At 42.5% G+C, this 27,535-nt stretch overlaps 1 protein-coding gene across 4 annotated transcripts; it reads left to right on the top strand.

Moving 5' to 3' along the window:
* Positions 1-81: 81 nt before the first annotated feature.
* LOC111161156 (myosin-8) lies at positions 82-27,066 on the top strand. Of its 4 annotated transcripts, none has more exons than XM_022524688.1 (38): positions 82-291; positions 889-1,032; positions 1,118-1,274; positions 3,440-3,467; positions 3,564-3,678; positions 3,763-3,855; positions 3,984-4,047; positions 4,922-5,020; positions 5,112-5,215; positions 5,379-5,517; positions 6,685-6,803; positions 6,894-7,043; positions 8,159-8,329; positions 9,606-9,910; positions 10,018-10,093; positions 11,699-11,786; positions 11,869-11,986; positions 12,339-12,462; positions 12,559-12,695; positions 14,145-14,400; positions 16,823-17,065; positions 17,159-17,335; positions 17,417-17,562; positions 17,644-17,734; positions 17,811-18,200; positions 18,623-18,749; positions 19,106-19,224; positions 19,349-19,545; positions 20,616-20,799; positions 20,886-21,051; positions 21,149-21,273; positions 22,166-22,474; positions 23,204-23,407; positions 24,392-24,517; positions 24,608-24,778; positions 24,967-25,071; positions 25,647-25,742; positions 26,803-27,066. In XM_022524688.1, the coding sequence occupies exons 1-38, from the start codon at positions 82-84 to the stop codon at positions 26,950-26,952; spliced, it is 5,823 nt and encodes a 1,940-aa protein (XP_022380396.1). In that variant the 3' UTR covers positions 26,953-27,066. The 4 variants fall into 4 exon arrangements, with proteins under 4 accessions (XP_022380396.1, XP_022380394.1, XP_022380393.1 ...); XM_022524686.1 differs by having other exon boundaries at positions 9,606-9,911; positions 10,007-10,093; XM_022524685.1 differs by having other exon boundaries at positions 9,606-9,915; positions 10,026-10,093.
* The last annotated feature ends 469 nt before the right edge of the window (positions 27,067-27,535 follow it).

Raw genomic sequence — 27,535 nt, 5'->3', positions numbered from 1 at the left:
AGGTATAACTTCCGGTTGCTGTTTCTCTCTCTGCCCCATTTCCTTCCCAAGACAGAATCCTCTGCTAAATAAACCACAGCCATGAGCGCGAGCTCGGATGCTGAGATGGCGGTTTTTGGCGAAGCTGCTCCCTTCCTCCGAAAATCGGAAAAGGAGCGCATCGAGGCCCAAAACAAACCCTTCGATGCTAAAACATCGGTGTTTGTCGCAGAGCCCAAGGCCTCCTACGTGAAGAGCACCATACAGAGCAAGGAAGGAGGGAAAGTAACTGTGAAGACAGAAGGTGGGGCAGTAAGTAAACACACCGGGAGAAAACACTCCCAGCTGTCTTCCTGCATCTCCTCATTCAAGGTGAAGCTCTCCTTACTGGGAACCTCAGCCTCCTGCCACCACAGACACCCTCCTGATCCGTTATGGATGCCTGATTTAGATGGCTAAGGAGGTTCCCAGCAGTCACCTCGGGTCCCCCCTTCCCACCTATCCACAGGACTTTGACACACTGAAGTCAGCCGCCACCATATCCCTGAACTCCCCACTTCCCACTCCAAACCCCAAGTTTGGAGGTTTAGAAACAGAAGCCAGCTTCTCCTGTCAGCAAAGTATTGTTATTTCCTGAGCTAAATAATGTATTAGTTTCCCCATTCCTTCCCCCTAGATTGGATGTGGGAAGAAAAACCATCTTTTAAAAAAGACAGTATCCTAGTTCATCATAGGAGACAGATTTTCTTAGCATCAGACTCTCAAACAAATATACTTTCATCCCTTTATTTAAAGAATACTAAATAAATGAAAGACGTCAGTAATTATAGTTTTATAAGCAAAGCAAACAGACAAACCAACTCTGTATCCCACCATTAATACAAAGGGGTCTTTCACTTTACTTGCCAGACTCTAACCGTCAGGGAGGACCAAGTCTTCCCCATGAACCCTCCGAAATACGACAAGATCGAGGACATGGCCATGATGACCCACCTGCACGAGCCTGGAGTGCTGTACAACCTCAAAGAGCGTTACGCAGCCTGGATGATCTACGTGAGTGCCCTTCAGCATATCTCTATTCTGTCTATCTCTCTGGGTAAAGACAAGATCCACATGTCACATTTTCTGGTTTTCTCAGACCTACTCGGGCCTCTTCTGCGTCACCGTGAACCCCTACAAGTGGCTGCCAGTGTACAACCCCGAGGTGGTGGCCGCCTACCGAGGCAAGAAGCGCCAGGAGGCCCCGCCCCACATCTTCTCCATCTCGGACAACGCCTACCAGTTCATGCTGACCGGTGAGTGGGTGACGCAGCTATTTATGTCCAGATACATGGAAAGAGAACCTTTAACACACAGACTCTGTCTAGCCCTTGATTATAATAATACATCGCAGCCACATGGGGCTTCACCATGTTCACGGAACTCCCAGAGCTAGTGTCATCCGCATTTCAGAGAGAGGAAAGGGCAGCTGGCCGAGCTCACTGACCTGCCCAGCTAACCCATCCAGTAAGCGGGAGCCAGGCGGAAACAATCAGCAGACCTCTGTAAACGCCATCTGCCACTTTCCCATAGGTTTTAATTTCTGATTTCGACAGGAGAAAGTTCAAATCCGTTATTTTAAAATAAGCACATCCACAGCAATCAAGGAAAACGGTTACCAGCTACAGCTGGAAAGTTTTGTGAATTCTTACCTCCATGGTTAAACGACACAGCAAATAGTGTGAGCCTTTGGGGTAGAAAGATCTACCACTTTCCTCCCAATGATTCTGAAGCATTTTCCTGTTAGAACAGAAGAAAACAAAAATACCTCTTCCTCTGAAAATATTTTTGAAATCGTATCAAAATCTGTTATTCCTGTCTTCTCAAAGCATAAACAAACAGATCTGATAGACATTACAGGCCCAAGTATAGCATCAAAACCTTTTATCTTCACACACCAAATGTACTGCCTTTGGAAACACTCCAAATTCCGGAGTTTCCTGTTGTTCCATAGGGTTTGGGAAACTGAGAGGGTTTGGTTCTTTTCTGGGCTTGGTTTGTTTTGCTGCACTTGTTTTTAAGCTGTGTGTTAAAGGAGAAGAGAGAAGAGAAAGGAATAAAATAGGAATCTTCCATTATAAATTGGCCAGCAATTCCATAAGGATTTCATGCCAGGAAACTGTTCTTTCATCGTCAGCAGAAGCTAGCTACCTTCCAGAAATGATCCACGGGCTGGCTTGTTTCAGAGGCTGTAATACTCAGCAGCTGCACTCACTCGGCTCTGTACACCACCACCCCTACACCAAGGTCTCCACTCCCCAACGCTGGGGCTGCTCCAAGTTCAAGATCACTTACGGCTTGCAAATGTGATCTGCATGTAAAACCATGCTAAACTGTGGCCTCTGACCTGGTTCATCTTATTTTAACTTTGCCAAAAGAGACTAGAACTTTGTTTTCTTATCAGTGCTCCCATGAGATGTGATAGGATCTTTCATAATTTTTCAGCTATTGGAAAAAAACCCATTTGAGTATGTTCTAAAATCTCCTTTTACTACTCTGAATAAGTTCTCTGAAGTCTACATCCACATCGAAATAACAACCAGATTTGTATCTATTTCAATGATAGATTTTTAGGTTTGAGAATTCATTCAAACAGAATTGGAGATTTAACATATCAGATAATTGGTATAAATCCAAAACATCAGTCATGTAACTAGTGAAAATGTCTGTTTTTATTATTTAGAAATGTACATGAAATTAAAAGGAACGTAAGACTAAATGAACACGTTTACAATTCCAGATCCCTTCCCTATTTAGTGTTACCAGCACTCAAATTAGTCATGTCAAGAGCTGGGAGGAGGGCAAGTAGCAGAAAAATATATAAAGTTGAAGTCAAAAGACTTGAATATCTTTGACCTTAGTGAGCTACATAATTATTATTCAAAAAGTCACTGATTCCTCTGTAGGTTTCCTCTTCTTTATCTGTTTGTTAAATAAGAGTTGGCCTTGGTAATTTCTAAGATCCCTCGTGAGTTCAAAATTCTGTAATTCTTACTGAAGTACTGATCGAGGAAATCATGGGATGCCTGAGATTTTCTTTAAAATAATCCAGGGACAATGGGAGTCTAGAGGATATAAAATCGGCCAAATGATGATAATTGTCATAGCTGTATGACGGGAACAGGGGGGCTCCCTATGTTACTGTCTCTACTTGTATGTGTTTGAAATTGATCATCACGAAGTCTTTAAAAATTAATAAGATATAAAAGGAAACAGATAAGAGCCTGCCTGTCATTGTCACAAATTTTACTCCAAGAACCAAGTGCTCTTTGGGGACTAACCATAAAACCAAAATCAGAGGTGACATCTTCAAAATGTTAAAAAAACAAGCTGTATTTGATCTAAACTGACTCATTAATCCTTATATTCAATGTTTTTTTTTTTTCTTTTTTAACTGATGGTCTTGATTTCTCTTTCACAGATCGTGAGAACCAGTCCATCCTGATCACGTACGTGATTCTTCCCTTCTCTGGTTTTGATTGTCTTAGATATAGACAACGTGAGCTGTAATAGTTCTGATCTCTTCTCTGGTCTCTGTTGGACAGCGGAGAATCTGGTGCGGGGAAGACTGTGAACACCAAGCGTGTCATCCAGTACTTTGCAACAATTGCAGTCACTGGGGAGAAGAAGAAGGAGGAACCTACCTCTGGCAAAATGCAGGTGGGTCTGCGGCCAGACTCTAGACTCTCAGGGTTCTTGGATAGTCTGGAGCCCCAGAAGTAAGGACCGTTCTTGCCTTTGCAGGGGACCCTTGAAGATCAAATCATCAGTGCCAACCCCCTACTGGAGGCCTTTGGCAACGCCAAGACCGTGAGGAATGACAACTCCTCTCGCTTTGTAAGTCTCCTGGTCACAGAGGGATCTTCTCAGCCCTTCCATGCCAGAGAAGGCATATCCGAATTATCATTTCAATTGCATCCTTCTGTGTGCTTCAACTTTTCCATACGAATCTTTCTCTTTTCAAGGGTAAATTCATTCGAATCCACTTTGGTACTACAGGGAAGCTGGCTTCTGCAGATATTGAAACATGTGAGTAACAGGACGACTAAAAATCCAAAGAGAAATGAGTGATTTCATATGCAGGATATTCAGAACACTTGGCATGTGCCAAGCCTGCTGCCAGTGTTGCCCATGAGCAAATGCCGGACTTATCCATAAACCCGCTGTGTGCTCTGTCAACCTCAGTGCAGACTGATGGTTCTGGAGCACATTCTGAAATTCCTGCCACAGAAGCAACTCTGATATTCCTTCCAGGACAAACACTAGGACTACATCTGGATTCCTGCAAGTCACCTATAGGCTTACAGTACTTCTCTTCATCTGAGCTTTGGCAGATACTTCTAAGTAATCACTCACCACAAAGTCTCAGGTGACATGAGGAAGGAGGAGATATTACATATCGTTTATAATCCAGAGGTCACAGGTCCCCCATATTAAAAATTTATTTTTACTGGAGCAGACAGGCTTTTGTCTCTACTCTTAGATGGTGAGAAACTTGCACAGTTGCCATATGTATTTGGAATTCTTATATGCAGCACCAAGAGGATCAATCATCAGGCAGAAATCTCAACAAAGTCTAACATAATTCCCCCAGTTTTAGCAAAGACACTGAGGTTCATCTGGTATTTCAGCAGCACTGGGGCACTGGGGTGTCTCAGTCAGTTGAGCATCTAACTCTTGATTTTGGCTCACGTCATGATCTCAGGGTCATAAGATCAAGAAGCCCTGCACCAGGCTCTGCACTGAGTGAGGGGCCTGCTTAAGATTCTCTCACTCCCTCTCCCTCTGCCCCTCCCCCTCCCTCTCTCCCTTCCCTCCCTCTCTCCTTCTCCCCCCTTCTAAAAAATATATATTTCAGTTGTATTGTTTTCTTTTCTAATTTAATATATATTTCTATTTCCAGATCTTCTAGAAAAGTCTAGGGTTACTTTCCAGCTGAAGGCAGAAAGAAGCTATCATATTTTTTATCAGATCACTTCCAATAAGAAGCCAGATCTGATTGGTAAGGAAGAACTTAAATTCACAGATAAACTTTAATAGTTCCATTAACAATTTCTAATGTAAAATGTATACCCTCAACCATACATACCCAGAAATGCTCCTGATCACCACCAACCCATATGACTATGCCTTCGTCAGTCAAGGGGAGATCACAGTCCCCAGCATTGATGACCAAGAAGAGCTGATGGCCACAGATGTAAGTCACACACACACACACACTCTCTCTCTCTCTGAAAAAAATTTCATTAAGTGCAGGAAGAGTCCACTGGAAGTGTGGTTATTCTACAATACTGTATAAATTCTCCAAAGTAAGTCAGTGTCTTCTGCCCTAACCTTTGTCCTGTCATTTCTCCTGGCAGAGCGCCATTGACATCCTGGGCTTCACTCCTGAAGAGAAAGTCTCCATCTACAAGCTCACGGGTGCCGTGATGCATTATGGGAACATGAAGTTCAAGCAGAAGCAGCGTGAGGAGCAGGCCGAGCCGGATGGCACTGAAGGTACCAGATGAACCTTCTTCTGGGTCTGAATTAAAGATTACGGCAGGAAAAAAAGTCTATTCTAAACTCACATCTTTGTTACAGCTAAAATTCTGGAGGGCATGTACATATTTACACACACCACACACTTTCCTCCCCATCTTTCTTCCCTCATGTGTCCTAGCTTCATCATTTCTAAGCAGCCCAGATAAGTGAAAATGAACCCTAACAGGTACTTAGAAAGACATATCTAAAAAGCACAACTGGGGCCAGATCATGAGAGAAAGGAAGAGACAGCACAGTGCTCCTGCTCTGCTAAGGCAACGGTGGCCACGTACGTGAGACAAGTTGGCATATTAGCCTACTTCAGCACTGGTTGGCCCACTAGTGCCTAGGGAGACAGGATCTGCCTGACAGAGCAGGGGGCAAAGGACATCCTTAGACATCTGTGCACATGTGTGCTGTCTGCAGGCACTCTAGGCAGTCAGATAAACAAAGAACTGAGAAAGAAAAATCATGTGTTCCATGTGTGGAACATAAAGGACCTACCAAGGAAACTAAAGTTATCTGCTCCTTGAAGCCTTTCTGAAACCCTCCTCCCCCAGCTTGATACAATCTCTCCCTCCTCTAAACTTGTCAGCAGTTTCTGTGGTACTGGACCTGTGGCATTTACATTACAGTCCTTGGCAGAATTTCAGAAAGAGACTCCGAAGAGGGCACATAGTGAAATTTAATACCCACATCTTCAGATAATGAAACTGAAAAAGTGGATTTAAACTGGGAGGACCAAAACTGAAATCAGGATCCAAATATTGGTCCTTTTACCTCTCCCTAACAGCAAATATTAAGATGTATTTATCTCTTGCCTCCTACCACACCTAATGTGTCTGCCTTAAGAGCAGGCCCTATGGCTCTTGCCTTACATAAAATGTTGCCATATACACTGGACATATGTTAACTGTTGATGAATTTCTCAAAAGCTGCTTGCAATAAATCCCCAAAGACCAATGTAGCTGACTATTTATTAGCAAGCATGTGCTCTGATGTACAGGGAACCTCATCTGACTTTCTACAGAATTACTCAAAACTTTTTATTTAAATAATGAAGAAAATGGGTTGGAGAAAAATAGAAAATTGGGTTAAAGGGGATATCCACCATTAAACGTTTCTTGAATTTTGTGTCTGCAGTTGCTGACAAGGCAGCCTATCTCCAGAGCCTGAACTCTGCTGACCTGCTCAAAGCCCTCTGCTACCCCAGGGTCAAGGTCGGCAACGAGTACGTCACCAAAGGCCAGACTGTGCAGCAGGTGAGTGTGTGACCTCAGTGAATGATACCCGTCCCAGGCCTTCACAACATGCCTTCAGTAGCGCCAACAATCATTACTCTGTCCACAAAGGTGTACAACGCCGTGGGCGCTCTGGCCAAGGCCGTCTACGAGAAGATGTTCCTGTGGATGGTCACCCGCATCAACCAGCAGCTGGACACCAAGCAGCCCAGGCAGTACTTCATCGGGGTCTTGGACATCGCCGGCTTTGAGATCTTTGATGTGAGTTGTCTTCATATTAACAAAAAAGTGAGAGAAAAATACTGTGGGCTCTGATACACTAGGCATTCCTGTATATTTATGGTGTCCACACTGCTTCCTCCATCAGCACCCAGGATAGGAGTGACCTCCCACACAGCTAGGCAGTAACAGAAACGTAATGACAACCATCACTGGCATTTGTGGAGGAGTGAGGGTATTTCTGGACTCCACTAAGCACTTTAAGATGCTCATTTAATGATCCCTCATTTAATCTTCCAAACAACCCATGAAAGGATAATGAATATTACTACGAATTACATGTGGAAAAACAAGAGCCACAGGGAAATGAAAACCCTTGCTACAGATCCCACAGCCCTTTAAGGCAAAGCCAGGGCAAGAGCCCAGACATGTAGACAGGGCATCTCTGGTAGAGGAGGAAGCACACTGGTCATAGTCTCTCCTGTCCCAGGCTCATCGGACATGCACTATTTCACCTCCAGGGCATCCGCTGTAGCATGTGTAAAAGGCGGGTGTAAATTAGTACAAAGACTCCTTCAGGTCATCAGGTCCCTACTTTGACAGACCCGGCAAGAGGAATAGTGTCTAGACGTTTGAGATGAAGAGGAGAAAAACTTGCCTATTATTCCACTTTGTACATCCACTAAAAGGTTGCAGCATAAGCTTTCCTTATTCTGTGACAGACAAGAGTGAAAATGAGAACTTTATCCTGAATTGGAGAGTGGGATGATAAAAGAAGTGAGTCTTTCCAATAAATTGTCTTCACCCTTAAAACCAAACCATATCTCATGGGACCATGGTTGTACTTTCAAGGTCTGCTTTTGCTATGCAAGCTTACAGGCTGTGAAGAGGTCGATTCTACCAGAAGTCTTGCTGTATAATTGACACCTGTGCCTTTAAATAATGCCCAGAATTCACAATAAAGGCTCATGTCAAAAAAATCATCATTTTTTTCCCCTTGGGACCTCTGAAAGAACAACAATTAGTTTAAATTTTATTTCTTTACTGGATTCCATATTTTTTTCACTAAAAGAATTTTTCAGTTTTTCAATAAAAGAATTTTTCAGAATTTTACTGCTAAAAAATCCATTTAATGTTGAAAATTTTGTTTTATTTAGTTCAACAGCCTGGAGCAGCTGTGCATCAACTTCACCAACGAGAAGCTGCAACAGTTCTTCAACCACCACATGTTCGTGCTGGAGCAGGAGGAGTACAAGAAGGAGGGCATCGAGTGGACCTTCATCGACTTCGGGATGGACCTGGCTGCCTGCATCGAGCTCATCGAGAAGGTCTGTTTGACTTTCTTCATGTTTTGTTAAGTAGGCTCCATGCCCAACATGCAGCCCAACTCGGGGCTTGAACTTACAATCCTGAGATCAAAACCTGAGCTGAAATCAAGAGTTGGACACTTAACTGACTGAGCCACCCCAGCACCTTGCTCTGTTTGACTTCTAAAGGAAAGACAGAGTGCAAGGATAACTTTCCCAAGTGTATGAAGCAATTCTAGAAAGTATCACGGTGATCTTACATAGACGGCTATCAGAACAAACAGAATTTTTGTTTAGAACTAACTTCCTCTTTTCAACTTCTGCATATGAAGGATCAGAGTGGCAGCAGACACCTGAGTGTCTCAGCGGTTAAGCGTCTGCCTTCAGCTCAGGTCATGATCCTAGGGTCCTGGGATCGAGCCCCACATCGGGCTCCTTGCTCAGCTGAAAGCCCACTTCTTCCTCTACCTCTGCCTGCCCGTGTGCTTGCTCTCTCTCTCTGACAAATAAATAGATAAAATCTTTAAAAGAAGAAGAAGGAGGAGGAGGAGGAGGAGGAGGATCAGCGTGTTTAGTTTCATTCTGTTCTAACCAGTTTTGTCCTAACAGCAACTCAAACCTGATTTTAAAGCAGCTCTGAAAACTCAATTGAGATGATCAGCTCCACCAGCAGAACTACCTCACTAGCTCTGAATCTATCTCCATCACAATCGAAGACATCAGCAACATAAATAAATATTTTTTCTAGGTAAAAATTAGTACACATATAACTCAGCGAGAACCTCTATGAAAGATAATCTGTTTGGAAGTCAAGAAGTCTAAGTGCTTATAGTTTTCCATAATCCAAAAGGGATTAAATACAGAAAATGTCTTAAATAAGGTTTGGATTATTTATATTATTCAACTACTGCATATAAAGTAAACATCACTCTAAGTCAGTAAATCCCTTTCGTAACAAAATAAAAGTGACAGTAGATTAATGCATTAAATAGGCAAAAAGTGTGATAACACAGAACATTTTAACAAAATGCCCGTACATGCTATACTGACTGACATTTGGAGTTTGTATTCTGCTATTCTTTTACCTGAAAGTGTGCTATGGATTGAATATGACAAGGAATGGTGGGAAAGCCACTCCAATGATAACAAAAGGATTTCTTTGTGGGCTATGACCTGGTTTATTTCATATATTTATTTATTTATTTGGCAGTTCTGATAATTCAATCTGATACAGCCACCAGGTCTGCATCTTTTGGGAAAGATACATTGACACTAATGTCCACCTTTCTGAATTCAGCCACTGGGCATCTTCTCCATCCTGGAAGAGGAATGCATGTTCCCCAAGGCCACAGACACCTCCTTCAAGAACAAGTTGTATGACCAGCACCTGGGCAAGTCGGCCAACTTCCAGAAGCCCAAGGTTGTTAAAGGCAAGGCCGAGGCCCACTTCTCTCTGATCCACTATGCCGGCACTGTGGACTACAACATTGGTGGCTGGCTTGACAAGAACAAGGACCCTCTGAATGACACTGTGGTTGGGCTGTACCAGAAGTCCGCGATGAAGACTCTGGCCAGTCTCTTTTCCACCTATGCAAGTGCTGAAGCAGGTACTTTCTGTGCCCTTAAACTAAATCAAGCCCATTCCCACCAAATGTCAATATAACATTCCAGCCTCTAGGATTCTGCTCCAATTGACAGGTTGTTCTTTCTACCTCAGATAGTGGCGCAAAGAAAGGTGCTAAGAAGAAGGGTTCTTCATTCCAGACGGTGTCAGCCCTTTTCAGGGTAAAGTACAAATTTCACCCAAAAACTCTATTCGGTTTCTATAAATTATCATAATTACAGGGTTTAGAATAAATCAGGAGAGAGTGGAATGTTCAAATACTCACTCTTATCATGGTAGAACCAAGCAATACTTCTCTTACAGGGCCAGATGCTCTACCCATTATTCTTCATTACTATCATCTAATGTGTTCAGTAATGCCCAAACAGCCTTAGCAGCTTTCATATTATGTAATCAGGCTGATTTTTAAAGAAGCATAGCTGAACTTCAAAGCTATACCCAAGGAAAGCTGTTATCTTTATTCTACTAATGTTGCCCTTCGAGAACACTCCTGAGTTCTTTGACAATGAACCAGAGACATGCTCTTTAGCACATCCTTCCCCCAATATACATCTTTGTCCTCTGACGTGGATTTAATTTTTTATAATGGCAGAAAATCCTCTAAAACCAAGACTAATGATTTATTTGGATGATTAAGCTAAAAAATATCTCTTAAGATTAAAATAACAAATAATTTTACTACAAATAATGTGATTTTGTCAGATAGCTTAACAACTAACTCTTCCAAAGGGAAATGTGTGAAATGTCTGGACCACGGCTGCTTTGTCAGAATCTGCACAGCTAAATCTCATTCCTTTTAAAACTGAAGACTATAACCCATGACTAGAACAGGAAGACTGGCCAGTTCTTTTTCTTTTGCACTACCAATTTGCCTTATCTCACCAAGTAGGCTCTTGCTTCATAAACTTATCCTTGCACATGCCTTCAAGAAGAGAAGCCCACAGTACTTATTTTGTTTCCTAATAGTTAACTGGGATATGAAAGAAGAAAAAAGCAACTGTGCCTTCTCAAAGACTATACCTAAGAAATATTGAGAAATATTCACATGTGAGTTTTCTATAGTTGAGTAAGACATCATCATCAGTCATAAGCAATTACTTTATTTTTGAAATAACATCCCCTAGATGCTTCAGGCTGTGGATCATTCCCAGGCACCCAAGAACCACCCATGCAAGATTATACAGTCTCGTGATTTTAGACTCGTCAAAAAAAAAAAAAAATTTACAAACAAGAAGTCACAGGTTCCATGGAGAATAATAACCTCAAGGAAGGAACGGCAAAGGTGGGACAAGGGCTAGCTTAGGTTCCCAGTGTCAACTACAACTGTGAAAATTACTAGCACTGAGACAGATGAAAGAGGATTTAGAGGTAATCTCAACTCTTTTCAGATTAAGGTCCAGAAAGACAAGTGGGATTTTACAGTCAAGCAGCTCATCAGTAGCAGAATGAGACCACAGATTCTGTCTTCTGATTCCCAGACGAGAGCAATTCCTATGCATCAAGGCTATGGGATTTGCAGTTTGTTTAGAGAATAGATCCTAACTGTTATAAATGAATACCCTGGAGACCTGCATTTCTTCCCAGCACTTGGCCTTGTGACTAACTCGCAGTCTAGAACTCCGAAGACCTTAAAAACACAGAGCAGTTGAAGCCTCAGAGGCTTATACCTCACAGTTAAGGGACTGCCTAGGTTCACTCCAAATAATTACAAAAAAGCAATCTGAAATCAAACTTTCTCATCAAGTCCCTTCTGTCTGGCTTTCTAGGAAAATCTAAATAAGCTGATGACCAATCTGAGGAGCACTCACCCCCACTTTGTACGCTGCATCATCCCCAACGAAACCAAGACTCCAGGTAAGACCCACCCATTGCCTGAACAAGCTCCAGGATGCTTGCTTTAGACCATGAAATGAGGCATGTGTGCTCTTCCTCTCAGGGGCCATGGAGCATGAACTTGTCCTGCACCAGCTGCGGTGTAACGGGGTGCTGGAAGGGATCCGCATCTGCAGGAAGGGGTTCCCAAGCAGGATCCTTTATGGGGATTTTAAACAAAGGCCAGTGTCTCTTTGTTGTATTTCACTGAATGCTGTGAACATTCTATCATCTTAATTGCTGTCCTCTGTTCATCGTATTTCATGTGCCCTGCTTAGTAAATGCTATAAAATTAAGAAGTCAGGTAATATAGTCTTCTGGCAGTAGGACAGGATGACAGTTCGAAGAAGTGATATTTTTTATAAATAGGAAGGACGCATGCATTAAACTACAGAAAAATCACACTGTGTTACTATCTGCACCTGAAGGACAGCTGGATTTTCTTTTACTTTTTCTCTCAGATTTTTGGGGTCATTTGGTTGCCCCATATAATCATACCTCGCTAATCATTCTTTCCTTTGTTTGACTGAACAGATACAAAGTTTTAAATGCAAGTGCTATTCCAGAAGGACAGTTCATCGACAGCAAGAAGGCTTCGGAGAAACTTCTTGCCTCTATTGATATTGACCACACCCAGTATAAATTTGGACATACCAAGGTATATCTGTCATTTATTCCTTCCTGCTCCATGCCCTTCTTCTATTTCTGTGTCTCCTGTACCATGGGGAAGATTCGGGATTCTCCTTTTTTCCAGGTTTTCTTCAAAGCTGGACTTCTGGGTCTTCTGGAAGAAATGAGAGATGAAAAGTTGGCCCAGATTATAACAAGAACTCAGGCCGTCTGCAGGGGATTCCTAATGAGGGTCGAGTATCAGAAGATGTTGCAAAGGAGGTAACAACAGTGCAGATTATCTGCATTGTAAAGTCCCTATGGGACTATCACCCAGCCTTTCTCATTTATTAACTCTCATTTTGTGGCAAATACATGCTTTTCACACGATTAGAACATACTGCTAAGACATATCCGCCTTCTCTTGGGCCCTCACACTTGGACTCCCTCCAGCTTCTCCCTGTCTATCTACCTCACACAGAGCTGCCAGAATAACGTTTAATAAGCACAGTTTCCAACATGCGTATCTCAGTCTGTGGCCCCCCGGCCCCCCATGACAAATCCAGTTGCCTTGCGTGGCTGTCAAGGCCCTCTGTATTCCCCAGGACGTCCGTCATTCCCAACCACACAGCCTTTTCCAGCCAGGCTGAGTAATTTGCTTATCTCCTGTTTTCCTGTTTGCCCCAGCCCTTCCCCTTCCTCCTAATTTACTTATTTACCAATCCAGAACTTGCCTCTGTCCTTTCTCCAGCGAGACTTATCCAGCTCTATCTATCCAGCACCGATGCACTCCCTGCCCCCTCCTACCCTGACCACACACACTTTGCGTTCATTTTGCTCCTCCCCTGCTTACTTGGACTGGTATTGTAAATGTTCCCAAGTCCTTCCCACGTGTCTACATTGTGGTTTGTGTCATGGTATTTGCCTTCTCAGAGTCATGGTTCTTATAATTTGGACCTATACAGAAAGTGAATTTTCATTTTAATAAGCTTGAAGAGGTATACAGCAAAGCTTGCTAGTCTGGTGCTACAGTTTGCAGAAGGGACATCTTTTATTACTATTTAAAAATTGTACTTAGATAAAACAAATTTGGGTGCTCAATGCATGCTAAATCACCTATAGATATTAACAATCTAATTAAGGAAATAAGAATGAGGCATTTGAAAGAATCTGAGGAAAGCCAGTACATTATCTGAAAAAGCTAACAAAAGTTATGAGTGGATAATTCAGTGGTAATCAAAATAAGAGGAAAGGCTTCAAGAAAGATGTGCTAAATCCTAAACTCCTCAGGCGGGGCATCCCAGCATCCGGTGTCATCTCACAGCTCACTCTGCAGGCCAACAGCCTGGCAGCACAACCAACTCACAAATGCCACGTCCACTCCCAAATCACCAATACTGCAATATCTCAAAGGATCTTAAACTGGTATGTGTTTCTCATATGTGCGAAGTATTCCCGCTCTACGGTCTGCTCCTTTGCTAGTGTGGTAAGGGTCTTGAGAACACAGAACTATTCAATATGAGCCATACACTTTAGCAAACTGGTTACACTGGGCACTACGATGAGTGTGTCTGTGTCTGTATAAAGCCCGCATGGAACATACACAAAATCTGTTGCATCATTCACACCTGGGGCTCACCACAGGGGGAACCTGTGAGTAAAATAAAAACTGACAACAGTAACACTGGCCCCGATGACCTGATCGACGCTGATATTTTTACATCATTTCAGAGAAGCCCTTTTCTGCATCCAGTACAACGTCCGCGCCTTCATGAACGTCAAGCACTGGCCCTGGATGAAGCTCTTCTTCAGGATCAAGCCACTCCTCAAGAGCGCGGAGACCGAGAAGGAGATGGCCACCATGAAGGAAGAGTTTCAGAAAACCAAAGACGAGCTCGCCAAGTCAGAGGCCAAAAGGAAGGAACTGGAGGAAAAAATGGTCACTCTCTTAAAAGAGAAAAATGACCTGCAGCTCCAGGTCCAGTCCGTGAGTATTCTGTATTCTGAATGCAACATGTTACCGCAGCGTTTCTGGAAGGCACACCTACTTCAGATTTACAAACAGCCTTGTCTTGGAAAAGAAACATCTCAAGTTACTTTTTTAGGTGTTTCACTTACCTTTCAGTAGGCCTATGAGAAGATACGCACAATGACTTCCGCACTACAAATGGGAAAGGGAGGACTAAAGACCATTCAATAGATCACAAATCTAGCAGCCACGAAGGCTTTTAAGGGCAAGGACCCAGCTTGCAGTCAGACAGCTTACCCATCTGCCTGGCGTGCTTCATCCCAGCCTTACGAGGATCATCCTATTCTCCAGATGCAAGTCTGAAACTGTACTGAAATGAAAGAAAGGCCATTATTCTTTTTTTAAATTCAAGTAGCCGACATACCGTACCTCATTAGTTTCAGAAGCAGAAACTTCTGGTTCATCAGTTGCATACAACACCAGTGCTCATCATCACATTATGTGCCCCCCTTAAGGCCCGTCACCCAGTTACCCCATTCCTCCACTCCTCTCCCCTCCAGCAACCATCAGTTTGTTTTTTTATACATAAGAGTCTCTCATGGTTTGTCTCCCTCTCTGATTTCTTCCCATTCAGTTTTCCCTCCCTTCCCCTATGATACTCTATGCTGTTTTTTATATTCCACATATGAGTGAAACCATATGGTAACAATCTTTCTCTGACTAACTTATTTCACTCAGCATAATACCCTTCAGTTCCAACCAGTGTCAATGGTAAGATGTCATCCTTTCTAATGGCTGAGTAATATCCCATTGTATATACGAACCACATCTTCTTTATCTTCTTTATCCATTCATCTGTCAAATGGACATCTCAGCTCTTGCCTGTTTGGCTACTGTGAACATTGTTGCTATAAACACTGGGGTGCAGGTGCCCCTTATTCTTATTTCTCTCCATCCCTAACCCCTGAGATTTAGCTCAATAAATCTGCCTGCAGTTACATGAACTGAGCAACCAGAGTATAAGGTAGAGCCAATTTCCCTCTGTGAGCCCTCCTCTGACAGACATCCCAAGCTCTTAAAGCTTCTGTTTACTAGCTCAGGAAGAAGTTGTAATCAGGGTGGGGGACAGACTGGACCAGTACTCTGGCCAAGCACAACCTCTCATTTGCATGGTCTAAAAGCCACCACTGTCGGGAAAAAAAAAACCTGTGAAAAGGATAGTTTCCCTAAAATCTTAAAGCTATTTTCAACTTTCCCTTCTGATACCTTCACTTACATGAAGGTTACATTTTCCCAAAATACGCAACCAACAGCTGCTTCAGCCTAGCGTCTCTTCACAGTTCTTGTCATCAGTGAGTGAATAAACACTTACCAAATACATCACTATTAAAAATAAGAGCAAAGGACCCCTGGGAAGTCCCCATTGTCATTCATTTAAGCATTTAAAAAACATAAGCTATGAACAAAACAAACACTGAGTGAGAAGTTAAAGAAATTCCCCAGGCAAGAGTAATCTAATAAGGCTGAGCTGATTTGTATTGGAATTCCTCAGTCACTCATAAAAACTGTTCAGGGCTATGTAATGCCTCAAAATTACACATTCTTGTATATTCTAAAATTCATGTTGAGACTAACAGGTGATCCTTAAAGTACAAATGAAAACTATGGACATTTACAGCACTGCTGTGGACTATCAGGAAGGTTGTGAGTGTATCAAGAAACAGTTCATGGAAATGTATTCACAGGCATAAATTTATTTAAATTCTTTTTCTTTTCCTTTTTAAATTCAGCCAAACAACTAGTTTCTTGAGTTGAATAGGGAATGAGCAAAACCAAATTTAACCAACCTAAGTCAAAATCTTTGGGGGCACCTGGGTGGCTTTGTCAGTTAAGCGTCTGCCTTTGGCTCAAGTCATGATCCCAGAGTCCTGAGATCAAATCCCACATCAGGCTCCCTCTCGGTGGCGAGCTTCCTTCTCCTTCTACCTGCCACTCCCCATGCTTGTGTGCTCTGACAAATAAATAAATAAATAAATTCTTTTTAAAAAATCTTTTGATATCACACCTGAAATGTTCCCAATGATCATTTATTCCCACCCTCTCAGCTACATATCAGAAAACTAAAGATAAAGGAATGAAGTAATTTGCCCATGTTCATCCATATGGAGACAATACTGAAACAAGACTTCAGGATTCCCATGGCCTATCATTCTCCTAGACACTTCAATCCAGTCATTTTTCAAATTAATTTGCTTCTAAGTCTATAGTCTTGCTTTTAATTAGCTCCATTTCTCCAGGCCATGTAATAATGTTCAATTAAGTTTAATATATATTCATACCGAAAAAGGCACGAAAAGTCAGCAAACACTACTATTTTGTGCAAAGAACAAGTTCAAAACCGTAACAAGCTCTCTAATGACCTTAACGAACCTCTCCACAGGAAGCTGATGCCTTGGCTGATGCAGAGGAAAGGTGTGAACAACTGATCAAAAACAAAATCCAGCTGGAGGCCAAGATCAAGGAGGTGACTGAGAGAGCAGAGGATGAGGAGGAGATCAACGCTGAGCTGACGGCCAAGAAGAGGAAACTGGAGGATGAGTGTTCAGAGCTCAAGAAAGACATTGACGACCTTGAGCTGACCCTGGCCAAGGTTGAAAAGGAGAAGCACGCCACAGAGAACAAGGTATGCGTCATATTCTGTTCTACCATACAGACGTTCTGCCACCCTACTAACATGGTTTAGCACAGCTATCATTTCTCTTTTTAATTTTTTAAGGTGAAAAACCTCACGGAAGAGATGGCAGGTCTAGACGAAACCATCGCAAAGCTGACCAAGGAGAAGAAAGCCCTCCAAGAGGCCCACCAGCAGACCCTGGATGACCTGCAGGCAGAAGAGGACAAAGTCAACACCCTGACCAAGGCTAAAGCTAAGCTAGAGCAGCAAGTGGATGATGTAAGTGTGTTTTTGATATCCATCTAAAGGATTTCTTTAAAAAACATTTTCAATGTTTAACATATTTTCCTTTCTCATTAGCTTGAAGGGTCTCTAGAGCAAGAAAAGAAACTTCGAATGGATCTAGAAAGAGCAAAGAGGAAACTGGAGGGAGACCTAAAATTGGCCCAAGAATCCACAATGGATATAGAAAATGACAAGCAGCAACTTGATGAGAAACTCAAAAAGTAGGAACTCCAGAAAAAAATTCCATGTGATATCATCTTTGAATTCATGAGTAGTAATATGTCTTGGTCTTCTGTCTACAGGAAAGAATTTGAAATCAGCAATCTGCTAAGCAAAATTGAAGATGAACAGGCAGTAGAAGTTCAACTACAGAAGAAGATCAAAGAGCTGCAGGTGAACGATCTCACAAAAACCCCAAAAACCCTGAGACTGAGATGAGTTTATGTTAATGTTGATGTGTCACCCCCAGGCCCGCATCGAGGAGCTGGAGGAGGAAATCGAGGCAGAGAGGGCCTCCCGGGCCAAAGCAGAGAAGCAGCGCTCTGACCTCTCCCGGGAACTGGAGGAGATCAGCGAGCGCCTGGAGGAAGCTGGTGGGGCCACTTCTGCCCAGGTCGAGATGAACAAGAAGCGCGAGGCTGAGTTCCAGAAAATGCGCAGGGACCTGGAGGAGGCCACCCTGCAGCACGAAGCCACAGCGGCCACCCTGAGGAAGAAGCACGCGGACAGCGTGGCCGAGCTCGGGGAGCAGATTGACAACCTGCAGAGGGTGAAGCAGAAGCTGGAGAAGGAGAAGAGCGAGATGAAGATGGAGATCGATGACCTCGCCAGTAACACAGAGGCCATTTCCAAAGCCAAGGTACCCCAAACCATCTCTAACTGATGGTAATTAATAACCTGACAGAATACTCATTGTTCTGTCACTAAACATTGTTTGCTGGCAGTTTATAGCACTAATCTAATATTTCCTATTCTAATATATTCCATTCTACTTCATTTCTGTTAGCATTTCCTTATGACCTAGTAAGACGATTTCAAAATCCACTTTAAGCAAGTGTCAGTATTGTTGGAGAAAATGAATGGGCTCCAACAAGGGCTACTTCAGGGACATTCTACCCTCACCATGCTGAAATCTTAGCCTGTCCCATCCAAGTTGGCACCATAACTTTCTACTCATGCTTGAATTTATTCACTCTAAAAATACTTGAAAGTATTTTTATTCAAGTTTTAACTTTTTTTTACTGCATTCAGTGACTCATCTTTCACTGCCACATCCCATAGGGGAACCTTGAAAAGATGTGTCGCACTCTAGAAGACCAGGTGAGTGAACTTAAGACCAAGGAAGAGGAGCAGCAGCGGCTGATCAATGACCTGACGGCTCAGAGAGCGCATCTGCAGACTGAAGCAGGTGCGGACCTTCCCCTGGGCCCTGGAACTATATACTAGATAAAAGTGATTCCAGAGGTTCTGGAGAAACAGCAATACTCCCTCCCACTTTAGAGGGAAATAAACAATCTGGTGCAATGTGCTGAGCAAGTAAGAAAGAATGCAAAGCGAGAATCGGCAGAATAGTTTACCTGTGACGCTTCTGTGGCATTTCTGCTTTTTGCCTCCAGTTCCAACCAGCTCTATATGCATATTTAGAAGCAGATAAAATATATATTTGACGTATATACATATATAAATGTACAGGTATACACCTATATGAACACTTAAGCTTAGTTTTATGCCGTTAACCAATTCATTTATGTCTGTTATTCTTAGGAGAATATTCCCGACAATTAGATGAGAAAGATGCTTTAGTCTCTCAGCTTTCAAGAAGCAAACAAGCATCTACGCAGCAGATCGAGGAGCTGAAACGTCAGCTGGAAGAAGAAACTAAAGTGAGTTTTACCAAAGATCTTGGCTGAGCAAATCAAAGCACATCCCGTTAGGTTCTAGTCTGGGTATATAAATTACGTATCACTGAAAAAATGCGTTCAAGTCACTGAACTAGTCCTCCTGCAGGCCAAGAATGCCCTGGCCCATGCCCTGCAGTCCTCCCGCCACGACTGCGACCTGCTGCGGGAACAGTATGAGGAGGAGCAGGAGGGCAAGGCCGAGCTGCAGAGGGCTCTGTCCAAGGCCAACAGCGAGGTGGCCCAGTGGAGGACCAAATACGAGACGGATGCCATCCAACGCACAGAGGAGCTGGAGGAGGCCAAGTACGTGCTGTGAACACTGGGGGAGGAAAATGACATGGTTTCTAGCTGCACAACTCAGCAATTCCCAGAACACAATGATGATAATGTCGATGATGGTAACATAACAGTAATAGCACACTATGTCTCAAGTACGGAGCGCACACTATGTGTCAACTACTATATATACACATTAGCTCATTTAGTTTTCATAGCAACATCATGTTTTACCCCTATGTTACAGACGAGGAAACTGGCTGTGAGAGTTACCCACTAACCCAAGGGCACATGATTAAAACCAGATATCCTGATTCCAGAGCCCACCTTCTTTAGTATTGCAGTAGGAAGACACAGCTCTTCAAACCCATGTTGGAGGCCACCAAACTGTACATGATGTCCAGGGTTGGTCTAAATAAAATAAACCCTTAGTCTGTGTGTAGACTACAGAAGGCCTTCAAGTAGATCTTCTTGGGCTTCAGGGTGAAAGGCTTTTCTATACCACTAGGATGTAGAGTTAGCACTCAATGGGGAATGAAGAATGTGGGCAATTCAAAAGGAAAAAAGAAAACTTGCCTTGCTTAAACTGTCCTGATTTATCCATCAATTTCTCTCTCTGGTGAGAACTCCAAATACATATTAACAGAAACTATCTATTTTTCTCTAAGGAAAAAGTACATAAAATGAAATGGAAAGTCAGAAAGCAAATGAGTATGCGCAGTACATTTCTGCCCAGTAAAATATCTAGTTAGCCTCAAATCCTTTTTGGAATGAGATGAGATATATACATCAATCAATAAAATTGTCCTGAAGAATCATTTTCTGCGACCAGACTCAATCACAAGTCCTGCAAATGCTGAATTACTTCTGTAGTAAGACACGTTCAATGGAGCACCAGCAGCAGCTTCTAAGGGCTGAACCCAGGGGCTCACCACTTCGGACCGCTTCATGAAGGACCGATCGAAAAAGCAGCTCTGGCTGCCACAGTGTGGATAGCCATATGTTCTCTGCCATTATAGAAGCAGGCCTGCTTCTATGATGTTATCGCTTGCCCCTGTTCCAGACCACTCTCCTTAACTGCCTGGCTAACGTTTCAGGAAGAAGCTGGCCCAGCATCTGCAAGAAGCCGAGGAGCACGTAGAAGCTGTGAACGCCAAATGCGCTTCTCTAGAAAAGACAAAGCAGCGGCTCCAGAATGAGGTGGAGGATCTCATGCTGGATGTGGAGAGAACCAATGCAGCCTGTGCCGCCCTGGACAAGAAGCAGAGGAACTTCGACAAGGTGGCCCGCCCTGCTTAAACTTCATCGATGTTTAAAACTTGGTCTCCCTTTCTCCTTGCAGAAGCTGACAATTTGGTGCTTTTCAGGTCCTGGCGGAGTGGAAACAGAAGTACGAGGAAACTCAGGCTGAACTTGAGGCCTCCCAGAAGGAGGCCCGAGCGCTCAGCACTGAGCTGTTCAAGGTCAAGAATGCCTATGAGGAATCCCTGGATCACGTGGAAACCCTAAAGCGAGAGAATAAGAACTTGCAGCGTGAGTGCTCTTGAACTTCCGTACTTCCAACAGCCCTGGCAAGACCTTTGCAATGTTGCATGAATCTGACCACTCCTCCCCTTCTGTTCACCCACAGAGGAGATTTCTGACCTCACTGAGCAGATTGCTGAGGGAGGGAAGCAAATCCATGAACTGGAGAAAATAAAGAAGCAAGTGGAACAAGAGAAATGTGACATTCAGGCTGCCTTAGAAGAAGCAGAGGTACATATTATTCTGCTAAGGGGGAAAATCAAAGACATGGGTGAAAACACTCAAAGTGGGCGATGGATCCATTATTACAGCACTTGGGAGAATATGAACTTGTACAGCCTTTATCAAGGATGATTTGGCAATAGTCAGAAAAAGCCTTAAAAATGTAATACTCTGACCCATCAATTCTATAAGAATCTACCTCAGGAAAATTCTCTTAAATGGAGGTAAATCTTTAAGCACAAAGATTTCCAATCCCAGAACAAGATGAAGCTAACTATGGAACATTCATATGATGCAACTGTATCCAGCCACTAAATATAATTAATATGGGGAAGTATTTATGGTGGACAATAATTTTAAAGCCAAGACACATGCGAACATACACCATAATTTTCATCATGTAAAAATATATGCATAAGTAGGAAGAAAGACTAAAAAATATGTACCATATTAAAATGGTCATCTTTGGGTAGGGCACACAATAGGAAGTTTTCCCCTTTTTTTATATATTGCCCCATGTTCTACAGTGAATACATATATTCTGTAATCAGAAAAATGTTTTTAAATTGAGAATTTCTACAAACATTTTAATGTATAAAACAGACTGAGGGTTCATTTTTCCTACATGAGTTTAAAAGTAAGTTCTGTTAGTACTAACATGAATAATACTTACACAGCACTTAATACCTTACAAAGCACTGTTATTACAGAGCTGCCCTATATAATCTGACTGAACAAACAACAACAAAAAAAAATGATTTACCTAGCAGGTTCCTGGAACTGTTGTGTTGTACTTTGTAAAATCAGACAAACTGATGTTAGTAAGAGTTTGGCTCACAAGGCAATACACTCCAAATATTTAAGTTATTTTTCATTATCAATTGATCACTACTTTGTTAAGGCATCTCTTGAACATGAAGAGGGAAAGATCCTGCGCATCCAGCTGGAGTTGAACCAAGTCAAGTCTGAGGTCGACAGGAAAATTGCTGAGAAGGATGAGGAAATCGACCAGCTGAAGAGAAACCACATCAGGGTTGTGGAGTCGATGCAGAGCACCCTGGATGCGGAGATCAGGAGCAGGAATGATGCCATCAGGATCAAGAAGAAGATGGAGGGAGACCTCAATGAGATGGAAATCCAGCTGAACCATGCAAATCGCATGGCTGCAGAGAATTTGAGGAACTACAGGAACACCCAAGGCATCCTGAAGGTAAACGGGTCCACATCAACAGCTAAGTCAGGGAAGTGACCTATCCTCCATTCAGCAAAACATCCTTGTGCTAAAAAAACCAGATTTTTTTTTTCTTTTAACAAATTATACAGCTCACAGTATGGAGACAGCTAAATTAAATATGCACAGAATATTTTTACAGAAATGCCATATAAAAGAACAAACAGAAGCCCAGAGATAAGCTTTGAGATGGGAGAGAGTACAAGACTTTGGTACCAATAAGCCTGAGGCTGAGCCTTAGTTGAGTTACTTACCGGCTGCCTGATTTTAAGCCAATGATTTAACCTCTCAGAACCTCTGCTGCTGCTTCTACAAAGTAAGAATGAAACTACCCACTTCATAGGGTTCCTGTGAGAATCAAATGAGATAACAGATGTCAAGTACTAGGGAGAGCATATGGAAAATACTCTCTAAGTGACAGACATTAGTTATTGAAACATGAAAAAATACATGAAAAATACATGAAACATGAAAAAATACATGAAAAATACACATGAAAAAATAACCAGCTAATGGCATAAATAGAATGAGACTCTGTCTCCTGATCATTCTCACTCACCTAAGTTGGTGACATCACCATTTTCACACTCAAATGACAGGCCTGTCACTTCCTGCTCTTGGCATCAGTACATTCTGCCAGTTCACCTCCTGGGATGTTCTCATCCTCTTCAGAGTGTCTAAGCCTTTTTTTTTTTTTAAACTTAACAGGACACCCAGCTGCACCTAGATGATGCCCTGCGGGGCCAGGAGGACCTGAAGGAGCAGCTGACCATGGTGGAGCGCAGAGCCAACCTGCTGCAGGCTGAGATCGAGGAGCTGCGGGCCACTCTGGAGCAGACAGAGAGGAGCAGGAAAACCGCAGAACAGGAGCTCTTGGATGCCAGTGAGCGCGTCCAGCTCCTGCACACCCAGGTAAGACCTCCACATCAGACAAATGCTGGTGTACTGCTGAGTGATGGATCAGAATTATAGCAGGAAAATGCTCCATTTTTATAAATATATGTATATTAAAAAAGATGGGGGATATGCTCTAAAATATTAACTGCAGTTATCTTGGAATGGTGGGACGATAGGCGATTTTTTGGTGTGTGTTCCTATATGTCTTTTTTAAGATTTTCTAATTTCTAAAAGGAGAGTTTTATTTCAAAAATCTTTAGAGTTTTGACTCTTAGATCTTGAAAACCATGATTTAGAATAAACTTGAATAAAGATGATTTGTTAACTCCGGAATCCAAAAATGTGCCACATAGTGTTTCTCGTCAGGAGTCCTTCTGCATTTAGCACTTTTGTGTTTACTGTACGGGAGTTCTGCAGGATATTGCTGATTTGCCTGGACATTAAATGCAGTAGCATCGGGTGGTCATTTTAACAAGCAAAAACACCTACCACCAAATGTTTCCAAATACACACTGAGGCAGTGCTGATTCCCTTTGAGAAGCACTGGGTTAAAATTTTAATAAAATGTTTTCCTAAGACTAATTCAGTCTTCCCCCTGGGAGCAAATCATGAAAGTTATCAGAGAATAGATCCTTTCTCAACTGAAAAACTCCCAATGCCAGGCACTGACAAAAAAATCAATTATTTTCCGTTATTTCCAACCTTTTGAGGACAGAACACTAGTAATGTCTGATTGAAATATAATTGAAAGAGCAATTAATTAATACAGGCATTCTTAAATCTCAAAAGTCCTCATGCATAAATTAGATAGACACTGCGGTAATGGGAGGGAGCTGTTCCAATCTTTCAAATGATTAATATTTTGCACTGAACAAATATTTAAAGTTGAGTAAACTGTTGCTGTCAGGTCCCCTGCACAAGCCAACAAGTAAGACATCTGTAAAATCCCACACTGACAAACAACAAGTCTTATAACTTTCCATTGACTACTTTTAACAGAACACCAGCCTGATCAACACCAAGAAGAAATTGGAAAATGACGTTTCACATCTCCAGAGTGAAGTGGAAGAAGTTATTCAAGAATCACGCAATGCAGAAGAGAAGGCCAAGAAGGCCATCACTGATGTGAGCAAGCTAAGTATTGGTTTTACTGACACAGGTGTGTTGCCTGCCATTACCAGGTTTCCTTATTGTCTTGATGCACTTACTAAATAGGCAGCCATGATGGCCGAGGAGCTGAAGAAGGAGCAGGACACCAGCGCCCACCTGGAGCGCATGAAGAAGAACCTGGAGCAGACGGTGAAGGACCTGCAGCACCGTCTGGACGAGGCTGAGCAGCTGGCCCTGAAGGGTGGGAAGAAGCAGATCCAGAAACTGGAGGCCAGGGTGGGCCTCTCAATCTCTCTGAATCTGGGAAGGGGAAAAGGACACTCCCTCTCTTCTTCTCTCTCCCTATATATTAAAGCCCAACTTTGTTCTGAGGCTGAAGGCATTCAGCCAAAATATCTTCAGCAGGTCGTGAGCTAATTAATATCCCCTAAGACTGGCTATATACGTATCTTTCTTGGTTGTAGGTACGTGAGCTTGAAGGAGAGGTTGAAAATGAGCAGAAACGTAATGCTGAGGCTGTTAAAGGTTTGCGGAAACACGAGAGAAGAGTAAAGGAACTCACCTACCAGGTAAAGGGAAAAACTTTCTAGAACATCCAGACTTCCTGTCCAAAGGGAAACTGACAATCTGTTTAACTATTTATGTGGTGCTCACAAACAAATCCACCTGAACTCAATATATAAACATAAGGGGCAAATGATAAAAATGCTTGTCTCAGACCCTTTTCTAAGCTAGGAGGATCATGTAAGACTTTAGAAAACTGTATATCGAGAAAACGATACAGGTTTTAAAGCCAGATAAACAGGGTATTAGTCCTAATTCAGCCCCTCTTAATTTCTGAACTTGGGTAGGTTACTTAACACTCTAAACCTTAGTTTCATTCCCTATAAAAGAGAGTAACCGCATGTACTCTTCAGAGTAGGGAGGCGAGGATCAGAGAAGATGTGCAGAATTCCCTATCACAGTGCCTGCACAGTGTGGACATTTTAGCAAGAACAGCTACTGTTAATACTACAGAGGAAGGCTCAAGGTTGACCAAGTTTACCCGAGGTCCACCTACCATCATACCAAAGTGGTTTACTTTATCGCCTGAGAGAGGCTCATTCCATTGTACTGAATGCAGACTGTTTTTCCACACCCCCAGACTGAGGAAGACCGCAAGAATGTTCTCAGGCTGCAGGACTTGGTAGATAAATTACAAACGAAGGTGAAATCATACAAGAGACAAGCTGAGGAGGCTGTGAGTACCTTTAAGCCCTTGAGGGAGGAAGAAAACTTCTTTTGGGGTAGAAAGTGTATTAAGAGAATGTGTCAATGAGAAAACAAGCAAAGTAAGACTATACCACTCATTTTTTTGTTTGTTTTGTTTTGAATTTAAATTCAATTAATATACCACTCATATTGTATGAGATATTATAAACATGAACTTATCCCCAAATCCTGATTACAGAATAGGACTTTAAGAGGAGATATTTTTATTATTGGGCATTTTGTAAGATTTGGGGGAATAAAACAAAGTTCCAAATAACCCACCTTGATAGCGGCAAAGACTACATCATCACAAATGTAGTCCATGATAAATATTCCTCTCCCTCTAGAAATGTACAAGACCAAGTGTTCTCAAGAGCCAAACATAAATCTTTACCCCAGCTGATTCGTTCCTGACACTACCAGTATCATCAGGGGCTCATCTCTCCACATGTACTGTAGCAAATAAGAACATGCTGGAAGATTCTCCAGCCTCACTATTCCTGATGTTCTCCATTCTTCCAGACACAATGTGGTAGGTTGGAAGTAGACAAGAAGTTAGGAGAGGGAAGAAGGAAGAGAGGAGCTCAAGTGCTAATAAGTAAAACCAACAGACGCATGCATCTTCTCAGACCCATTTTTCCCACTTTTTCCCTTTCTCTGTATGCCAAAGTCAAAATATATGACAAAAAATTGCTAAGTGAGGTTGTCTCAAAGTTGAAAACTGACCTTGCATTTACTTACTAAACTCTGTCAGGGCACATGGCTCTCTTCTTTCTTTCTACCCAGTCCGTGCAGCAGAAACAGATTTCACGTACACATGGCTTTGACACACTAAGGCTGTCCTTCCACTTCAAAAGTGTTTCTTCTTTCATTCTTTAGAGCGAAAAAAAATACACAACTGAAGTGACAAGTTCTGTCCAGATTTGAAGTCAGATATGCCAGACAGACCATAAGAAGGACATATCTGAGTTGAGGAAATAATCCTATTTGGTGACAAGTGCAGTGAGAATCACAAAGTCTAATTCTCACAATTTTATCTTTCCTCTCAGGAGGAACAATCCAACACTAATCTTGCTAAATTCCGCAAGCTCCAGCACGAGCTGGAGGAGGCCGAGGAACGCGCTGACATTGCCGAGTCCCAGGTCAACAAGCTGCGGGTGAAGAGCCGGGAGGTCCACACGAAAATCAGTGCAGAGTGAACACATCTGCCTGATGCTGCCAAGAGTCTGAAGAAATGCACAAAATGTGCTATTCTGGGCCACTTGTGGTGTTCATTTTTCTCTTAATGTTGAGTAAATAAAAACTCGAGCAAACTCATACTCATTTTTTTTTTCATTTACAAACTTATTTACTCTCAAATACAGCTCTCACCTAACTGTTTTTTAATACTATATATGGCCTTGCAGAGCATTCGGTATTTTGTACCTCCATCACCACCCAACATCACCTTTCCCACCCCTACCACACCCCCGCAACACACACACAAACACACATACAAGTATCTTTTGCTGGACTTGATTTTATTAAATCTCTCTAGATTGTTATAAATATAAATCACTAAGGAAAACACTCCCTAAGTCCCCTTCTCCAGACAGGACCCCTTCATTGATCCACTCCACAAGTAGTTACTGAGCATCTACTTTATGCCAGGCAATGTTCTATGATCTGTGGGTAGAGCAGTAAGCAAAGAGAGTTCCTGCCCTCTGGGAACTTACATTCTGCAAGGGCAGAAAGGCAACCAACGAATAAGAAAACATGTAACATGTCAGATGATAAGTGCTA

The sequence above is a fragment of the Enhydra lutris genome, unplaced genomic scaffold (genome assembly GCF_002288905.1).
Source record: "Enhydra lutris kenyoni isolate GAN:26980312 unplaced genomic scaffold, ASM228890v2 scaffoldscaffold82, whole genome shotgun sequence".
NCBI lineage: Eukaryota > Metazoa > Chordata > Mammalia > Carnivora > Mustelidae > Enhydra > Enhydra lutris.
This window is presented reverse-complemented; position numbering and strand designations above follow the sequence as displayed.